Genomic DNA, 10,235 nt, shown 5'->3' with positions numbered 1-10,235 from the left:
CAATTGTCGCATCTCAAATTTTGATTCATCAGACCATACTATCTTCTTCCAAAATGATATAGGCATATTAACATATTTTTTAGCAAAAGCTAAACGTTTCTTCATATTTTTTTTTGTTAATATATGGTTTACGCTTAGCCCTATAAGATTTTAATCCCACCTCATGCAACTACATCATCAATGAACCACCATCAAATTTAACCGTTGGTATAATGAATGATTTCTTGTATGTTTTATTTTTCTTTCTCCAAACTCGCTTCTTTTCCAATTGTCGCATCTCAAATTTTGATTCATCAGACCATACTATCTTCTTCCAAAATGATATAGGCATATTAACATATTTTTTAGCAAAAGCTAAACGTTTCTTCATATTTTTTTTTGTTAATATATGGTTTACGCTTAGCCCTATAAGATTTTAATCCCACCTCATGCAACCTTCGTTTTGCTGTTTTTGTCGACACATCTAATCCTAGTGTATTTACAATTTGCCGTGAGGAGATCATAGGATGTCGTCGACATTCTCGAACAATTCAACGGTCTTCTTGTATGGTAGTACAGCGCCTTAAATTTTTCACAGTATTGTGCATCAAATATTTTTTATATATTTTTTCCACCGCACTTTTTGATACTTTGTACTTCTGGGCTAGAACACGGTAACTTAATTTATCACGACAGTCGGAAAGAATTAAATTACGAATTTGATATGAAATCCACTGTTTTTGGCATTTTAATATTGTTTCACACTTAATCTTACTCGTACAAAGTCTGAAAAAGCACTGGAAACTTTATTCAATGTCATTGTGTTTAAGCATGACCTACGTATAGTGTTTGTATACATTTCTTGCCTCGTCAACTGAGTTTTTGAAAATATTGACAAAGAATATATAAAAAATCTTATAAATAGTATACCACGACGATTAGAGGCCATAATTGCAGCAAAAGATAGCAATACTAAATACTAATTATCAGTTATTGACAGTGTCCACTTATTTTTGTCCTTCCGTAATTGTTTAACTTCTTGTTTAAATTTAATTTAGGTTTGCATAGAATATAAATATTGATTTTAATTATTAATAAAATAATCTATATAGTATAAGGATAAAGAATAAATAAAGCTTAAACCTGTACCTACGATGCTATATTGATTGAAATTTATTGATACCCATTTTCATTACCTGTCCACTTACTTTTGTCCCTGACTGTATATAAATCTTGTGTAATTTTTAAAAAAGTAACTATTGTTAACGAAAAAAGTAACGACAATGATAACGACGTTACTTGAGTTATTTCCCAATCTTGATAGTTAGAACATGTAGGGGAGACCGGGGTCAGTAAACTATAGGGGTAAGTAAAATAATCGAGGCTACGTTATAAACAAATCGCGCCAGACACGCGTAAACTCGTCTGAGCACGCAGCAGCGACTGCCGCTCAGTCTGCTGTAACATCTCGTTCCTAACACATCTATGATAGAAGTTACGCTACAATTTAAAAAAATCGTACACCTAAGTAAACATTTTTATTCTTAAAGTTTTTGTTTTACAATTGTATATAATTGTCTGAGATATTTTATTTCCATTTAGGTAGTAAGCATAGTTCTTACTTAATAAAGTCCAACAGATTTTTTTTGTTTATCTGGTTTTGTTGTCGTATACTGTTAATGTTTTTAAAAAATGAACGGATGGGGCTAATAGGCTAACCACAATACGAGGCTATATGATTAATTTAGTGACGACTCTGATAGTATCTACTCCCAAACTTCTTGAAATGAAATCTCGATACAAATTGATAGAAATCTTATCGTTCTCAATCATTCTCTATCAACTTTTTTTACCAGTAATAATAGTTAAATTACATGTATAAGAAATTTTTCATGCATATGTATAAATATGTATAAACATATATAATATGATAAATTATATACGTTTATGAACATTTATACATAAACATGTATAAATATTCATAAACATATATAATTATATATGAAACATATCCATATATGTTCATACATCCTTCTTTCTTTTGTAAAATTATTTTTAAGTGTAATAGAAGTAATAATAATAATGTGAAAATATTAAGAATAATTAAAAGTATAATTTTGTGAACATGCGTGTGGATACTCTAAATGCATAAAGGGTAACTTATCGTATTATGTTTGTTATAACTGTAATTCGGATAACGATTCGGATTAGATAAATTGTCATTTAGTACAAAGTTATACATTTTTTATAATAAATATGTTTGTGTTTAAAATACATTTTTATAAAATTTTTGTTATTATGTAGCCAAAGATGTACCTTAAAATATTTATTAATCTTCATTTTAATAATACTAATCAAATTACCCCATACCATCAGTCATTTTACCCCGGTCCCGGGGCTAGTTAAATCAGATGGAATGCATTAGAAAAATGCATTTTTTTTCATAGTAATTATCAGTTTTCCCTTATTATTAAAATATTATTAGAAAGTCAAATGTATGTAGTAACTGGCGTACAATTCATTTTTTCGATAAGTCTCTTAATTTCGTCTATAAAAATTCGAAACTAAAAAATGAGTCTACTATCCCCGGTCTCCCCTATATTATTGCATCACATTAACAAAATGATAAAGTCATATTTTGTCGCGTATCAAAAGTATATTTTTATCGCAAAAATTTGAGTCTTTCCATCAAGGACATGCATTGTTAAATATAATACGGGAAATATTGAAATTTTATGATATAAAACATTTTCTCGTGCATATTAGCTTTTTCAAGCAGGATTCAAGAAAGAAATTGAAGAGTTATTTGTAGTTGCAATATTTGTCATCATTCACTTTATCTACATGTTCATATCCAATCTTATGGGGCAGATGGTAACAAACTGCAGTGCCGACATATTTTACAAAATGTATGTCATTTTAAATACTTTTTATTTTTCAATAATTTTTCTTTATAGATTTTTGCAACAATTTTGTATTATTGAATATAATTTTTGTAGTATAACAAAGAATACACACGTGGAATAATTATATATAATCTTATTGCATATTTATCAAAGATCAAACTTACAGTTATTGATTTTATTTATATTGAATAAAATATTTCTATTGTAAATATGACACATTAAACATGTTTAGAGAATAAAATCATCTAAATGTTATCTAGATGCGAATTGCCTTGGTATTCCGTCCCTATTCCACTACAAAAACTACTACAGTTTATGATGCAAAGAAGTGTAAAAAGTTCTAAATTTATAATGTATAGTGTATTCTCTGGATCACTTGAATCTTTTGCTTCGGTAAGTGTTATATCAAAAGCAAATGTATTATATAATGAAATAATAGCAGACTTCAAATGTAATAACATATTCAATTAATTTTAAACTATATTTCCACAATTTATACTCAAATATTTATAATTTGTGTGTAATAATTATGTTACAAGAAATTAAACTGTAATACATAAACAGTGCCTTTAAATTGACATAAATTTCATTTTTAAAAGAAATAGAAAATATATATATATAGGGTAGAGCCTAATAGTGGCCTAAATGGGACCTATTTAAAGTTTTTGCTCTCTATAAGACGTAAATCCGATTATAAAACCAAAGGTACCGTTGGAAAGATTATTTCATTTCCTTCATTTTTCTTTAGATCACTTTGATGTATCTCTCACCTGTGTTGAACTATAATGGAAAATGTAAAAATGCTTTTTTCGGTCCGATTTGGAACCAATGGTTCCAAACCTAGTTCAAATCGAACACTTCTATTTTTATGGACTTTTATATAGAATTTTAAAACATTTTAATGTATTTTTGTTAGCATTGAGTAAAACCAACCAATTTGACAGTCAAAGATAAAAATTTTATTCAGAAAAAAAATTACTGATAGTTTATATTATTAGAATTGAAATCAATAAAACTCAATTAATCTGAGTCATCAGACTCATGATATTTTACTAATTTAATTCCTTGGACCAGATCTGGTCGGTCGATTACTAGTACTATAGCCAGGCCTATAAGTACTGTCCGACTTGGATACAGGTCCATTCGAACTTTGGAACAAACTTTACAATAAACCGCAAAAGAGATCCAAAATGTTTGATATTTTTTAATTCTACACTCTTTAATTATCTTAAATCAATTACGTTTCAAATTTTTAACACCTTTTAAATAATGATTTACAAGGATTTTCTTTTTTAAAAAAATTTTCGCACGATGACTAAAAATACATATTTGCGTCTATTCTATAAGTGTTACGACAAAGAACTATCAACTGCTGTCAATATTCGGTGTCTTATAAGGACTTTACATTATAAATAGTACGCAAATCTGCTTAACGGTATTCATTTAAATTAAAAAGGTCCTATTTGGAACACGGTCCGATTTAGACCATTCTCCCCTATAATTAATAGTTTATTTAGAATTTAATTTAACAAACTAATTAAGACCCCTTATAAATCTAATAATCGTAATGGAAACGGGCAATAGGAGTCAAGCGCGGATGATGTTGCGCCAAAAACAATTTTTTGTAATAATAAAAATCCTTTATTATAAATAACGCTTACATGTTTCGGTTCATTTTTGAGCCCTCTGCAGAGATAAAAACCGTATATGCTACATCTAATGACACTAAGTGTCTGCTACTCGGTGAGCCTCTCCACAAACAGGAATTCAAATCAAATCTACGAATATATCCAATTTTACAGAAAATATTTTTATACACCCCATGAGGGGGGGAAGGGACAGAAAAAGTATCAAGAAAAGATCACATTAGATAATTCTTGATATTTTTTCTGTCCCTTCCCCCTCATGGGTGTATAAAAATATTTTCTGTAAAATTGGATATATTCGTAGATTTGATTTGAATTCCTGTTTGTGGAGAGGCTCACCGAGTAGCAGACACTTAGTGTCATTAGATGTAGCATATACGGTTTTTATCTCTGCAGAGGGCTCAAAAATGAACCGAAACATGTAAGCGTTATTTATAATAAAGGATTTTTATTATTACAAAAAATTGTTTTTGGCGCAACATCATCCGCGCTTGACTCCTATTGCCCGTTTCCATTACGATTATTAAATTAAATTTAAATTAAATTAAATTTGCTAATAAAAAATTAACGTCGCAAATAATGTAATACACACTTTTCAATGCTGAATATTTGCTTACTATTAAAACTAGACGCATAAATGTGTCCATAGCGCTCACAATGCACAATTTGCTGATATGTCCACAGCATTGAAAAAATTAATATAACAATTTTATAAATAGGATTAATTTTAATAAATAATTTATATTTTAGCTCGTGAGCTGCTCTTTATCTTATTTTACAATTTTTTTGTCAATACATTAACGTTCTTAAGGGTGATATGCGCAAACGAATATTTCCTTCAAAATCACTGTGTTGGTTGATTATCAAAGTACGATATCACATGCAACGAAAAATTATAATTCACGTACAGATATGATCGAATCAATGTCTTAAGTTCATTGTAGTATGATTACATGAAATATATTGCTTGTCAAAACGCATAAATATCATTTTTATTCGTAAAACACTACACACTGTTTCTTTTCCGTTTTTTACGTAGATGTGATATATAAATTTATTATGATTTATATTCAAGTTGAAAACAATTGTGAAATTTGACTCATCTATGTACACACACATATATGCGTATGTAAGAAAACACCGAAAAAACATACACCGAAAGTATAATAGGCTGATATAAAATAAAAAAAGAAGAAATAAATTTGTACAATCACCGGTTTTACATTCACAATAAATATACCAGCGTTTACATTCCTTTTTCATTTTATCTAGTGAATGCAATTTTCATGTTGTTATTTATTCATCAACTAACATCATGAAAAGTGTAGTATGAAAAATGTGAGAAAAAGATTTCGGATATTTTCGAATAAAAAAACAAAAGAGAAGGAAATTGTTTTCAGATTGTATCGCTTTTCAGAGCATTATACACAAAGGAAAGTAACGAAATATATTGATTATTTTTATTAGAATAATATTAATGCCTAGCTGGGCAAATATTATTGCATTAATGATATCTTGGCATTTTCTTATCAGAATTATATAATATATTAAAATTAATGTTCTTTTTCTGTATGAAATAAAAATAAATATAGTTAAGATTGTTTTAAGAGAGAGAGAGAGAGAGAGAGAGAAGTATAACAGTTTTAAGATATAATAAAACATAGAGCCATATTAACATCTTAATACACTACTTAAAACAGTCTTGAAATGAGAACCGATTATGAATACCGTCTTAATTTAGTATGTCTATATATTAGTTGTATACACGTCTAAAGAAAGTACCATGACGTTTCACGTCTCGAATAGGACTGATAAGACATTGAAAATTCGCGAAAATGATACTGTAATTGCGCTTGCGTCGATCGAATATAAGAAACAACGGTAAAGAAAGGAAATAACTGATTATATATATTTTGCAAGTAGTAACATATTAGGTTCCCCATACTTGTAGATGCTTTAATCATATATATAAGGTAAAACTATAATTTGAACCAGTTATTCAACACAATTTCGTAATTTTTCGATATTATAGAATTTCATAATTTTGTCATTAATCCAATATTTGCACAATATTTGCAAACAAAAAACGTGAAAAATGTAAAATTATAATAGAACATGCTAGCTAGGTATAGAAAAGATGTTTTTAGAAAAAATTTTAGCACAGATATATTGTGGCACTTGTACCGAAATGACTTGTACGGCGGATAGTTATTACATTATTAATCGGAACCTGTTGCTATGTATCGGCTTGTGGCCATATCAAAGATTTGGTTTCAAATGTATTCTAATAACATTGATGATTATAATACTTACGTCTAGCATAATATTTCAGGTATGACAATCTTTTCAAATTTTATATCTGATTATTTCCGAACTATTGTTAGTTACTGTTAACTATTGTTATTTGATATAAAAATTAATAAAATGGGAAATCGAGCAAAGATTGAGCGCGTAATAAATTTTAATTAATAAATGGTGTTAATTTAAATAAATTGTCTGTAAGGAAATTCTAATCGCATAAAATCTGATGAATTCAACACTGTTAAATTTATAGTGTCAAATATAACCTACCGTAAATCGCCACTGCTCCTATTAAATATATCGTTATTTTTTATCAAAATGATAGTTAAATTTGACACTATAGATTTAACAGTGAATGATGCTTAGAATGGCCATATTTGTATATATTAAACAATTTCTTTGAAATCACTACATAATTATTCTAATCAAAAAGTCAATAATACGAAAATTATAACGAAATTGATTAACCAAATTTATTAAAAGTTAAATATCTGGAAAAAAGTAATCCTTTCAGTTTACAACCTTCTTCACGAGAGAATACAGTATGGAGCTTCTTTTGAAAATCCTCGCATATAGTGTTCCATGGATGAGTTATATATTGAGATATAATGTTCATTGGTTAAATATGAAAAAGGTAACTATATTTAATATTAAGGCATTTTTCAAAATATTTTAAAGATGTTTTTTAGAAAAAATAATGAATAATTATTATTATCTTATGAACATAGATGCGAGATCTCATAGAACGAATACATTTGGACTGGAATGAATTAAATAATGCGCATGAACTTGAAATAATAAAAAAGTATTCAGCTATTGGAAGACTTATCACATTATTTACGGCATGTAAGCAACATCTCAAATAATTTTTCAACGTGCTAAGTTCGGTAATAATTTAGAATAAGTTTTATTGTTACAGTGTTCGCCTATTTGGCTATTTTTAGCTTCATTTTAATACAGCTTCTATTAAATTTTGTTTTGGACATTGCAACTGCTACAAACGAATCTCGTATACGGCATCTTTCAGCCGAAATCGAGGTTTTTATAGATCAACAAAAGTATTTTACTCCGCTTTTGTTATATATGTTTCTTGTCGTTCTGTGTGGCATAACCACAGTAATAGCCATGGAAACACTTTGTATGTCATATACACAACATGCATGTGGATTATTCGAAATAGCGAAGTAAATATAGAGTTTTAATTCATTAAATAAAAGATTCCTACGCATTTTTTCTATTTAAAATTTTTGAAACTCAGGTCTTAATTAAAATTTTTAAGTCGTAATTGATATTGTAGAGTATAAAAAAGTTGCTCTTTCCAAAAATCTAATTGGTGATGAGGTCGAATATTTGGAAAAAAGATTGTTGAAAGTAGAGTAAAATAATAAACTTTGTTTACGGACAAGTATTTAATTAATTAATGATTTTGTTTAATAAAATATACATCGATATAATTATTATTCAAATGATGTATAATAATTATATTGATGCATTCTACTAAAAAAACAAAATTATTTATTAATTGATTACTTATCAGTAAACAGGTAGAGCTGACTTATTCTTTTTATCTTTACTTTCCTAGCTTCTGTCTCCATATTTATATCTTAAACATGTTTATCAGAACCCAAGACACGAATAGTTAAAATAGAAAAATGCATAGATTGCCTGGTACTTAATGAGCTAAGAAGCGAATTAACTTATTTTGATAATTTTTATAAATTTCACTACTTTTCAGTTGTCGTATAAAGCAAGCTTTGCACAAAGGTATGGCACGAGACGTAGTATCCGTTGCTGAAAAAAAATCAATAATATGCCAAGAAATAATCAGTGCAGTCGATATACACAGAAAAGCAATCGAGTCTGTAATTCTCATTAATTCGATCAAAGACAATTTCTTTTATTTTATAATGTGATTTTTCTTTAAATTATTCACTCCTCAATAAATTTGCACTAATACTGTTATTAATATATAATTCAAAATTTCACGCACAAAGAATTTTATAAATCGTATGTACACATAATTATTGACAATAGTCATTTATATTGTATATTTATCCTGTGACACGTCCTTATTCAAGATTTATCGAAATGACGAAAGCGAATTTTGAGTGGATGTATTTCATTGCAATACCATTCGCTGTACTAACGCTAAGCATTAATCTTTATCGCGTGAGTTACTATTGATATATTCTTATTAATACTAATGATGCCGAGTAATTAATAAATCTTAGTTAGGTATTATAAACACAACACTTGCGTATATTATCGTACTCGCAGATACAAGCTCTGCACTTCTCACAAAGTAAAACTGATCGTCTATGTGATCATAGCTTTCTCGGCTAATAACAACCGAGGCATATGGGGATCTAATAACAACTCTTCTATTTGTTCTTGGCCATTTTTGGTACTTGTTCTTCTGCAACTATGTGGGACAAGAGATGATCGATCATAGCAGTGATATTTTTCATAAAACGTGAGATTATATTAGATATATACTGTAATACATTAAAAAACTGTTTTTATTTTAAATTTGTTTCAATCTTAAAACTTTTACGATCTTCTAATAACATATTACAACGTACATAGATACAACGTACAATGGTACATGGCGCCGTTGAAAGTGCAAAAGTTATTATTGTTTGTAATGCGAAGAAGCGTGCGATGTTGCACGTTCATGATTGGCGGCTTGTTCATTCCGTCGTTAGAAGGATTCGCCACGGTAAAATCTTGATACTAATAATAATTAGTCGAATATTTTTGCTTTAGATAATCAAGAATACAATTTTCATGTTTTAGCTTACAAGCATGTCACTTTCGTATTTTATGGTAATTTATTCCATCCAATGAGCGTGCTCGTAAAATAAAATTTATCATTAGTCGAACACATAGTTTGTCATAATCCAATAATTCTGGTATGCTTGTTGCAAATGCTAATATAGTAAATTAACAATTCACGAAAACAATTTTAAAAAACAATTATATCTTTTATCGTTTATTATATGATATATATATATAAATAAAAATAAAGTTTTATGGAATTTGTCAATAATATATATTTTATGGAACCATGAGTATACAAAAATATAATAAAGATTAATGCAACATTAGTCAGCAGAATTTACCGCGGCGTCATACGCAACATTAACAATCAAACTGCATTTCTAAAATAAAAAATTGTTATTTTATTACATCATACATTTTTTTATCAGATCTGCAAAATTAATTTGGCTTGAGACAAAAAATTTTCATTACCATATAATAATATTATTATCATCATTTAAAATATCTACTTAGAAAATGTAGGGGAGAGTTGCGGTACTGGAGAATGCGTACTAGTCACCTAAATCGTACCTCTCAATATTTTATATTATTAATTAATATAGACAATATTTAGTAACAATAA

General features: G+C 28.2%; 1 protein-coding gene across 1 annotated transcript in view; it reads left to right on the top strand.

The window, feature by feature from the left end:
* Positions 1-9,679, top strand: part of LOC108728852 (uncharacterized) — a 64,620-nt gene extending 54,941 nt beyond the window's left edge. Inside the window, exons 9-11 of the mRNA XM_018457645.1 lie at positions 9,163-9,305; positions 9,419-9,551; positions 9,629-9,679. Coding sequence (XP_018313147.1) covers positions 9,163-9,305; positions 9,419-9,551; positions 9,629-9,679 — 327 coding nt within the window. The remainder of the gene's footprint in view (positions 1-9,162; positions 9,306-9,418; positions 9,552-9,628) is intronic.
* The last annotated feature ends 556 nt before the right edge of the window (positions 9,680-10,235 follow it).

This window comes from Mycetomoellerius zeteki, unplaced genomic scaffold, assembly GCF_001594055.1.
Source record: "Mycetomoellerius zeteki isolate Tzet28-1 unplaced genomic scaffold, Tzet1.0 scaffold653, whole genome shotgun sequence".
Classification (NCBI taxonomy): domain Eukaryota; kingdom Metazoa; phylum Arthropoda; class Insecta; order Hymenoptera; family Formicidae; genus Mycetomoellerius; species Mycetomoellerius zeteki.
The sequence above is the reverse complement of the archived record's forward strand: the minus strand, read 5'-3'. Positions and strand labels throughout refer to the sequence as shown.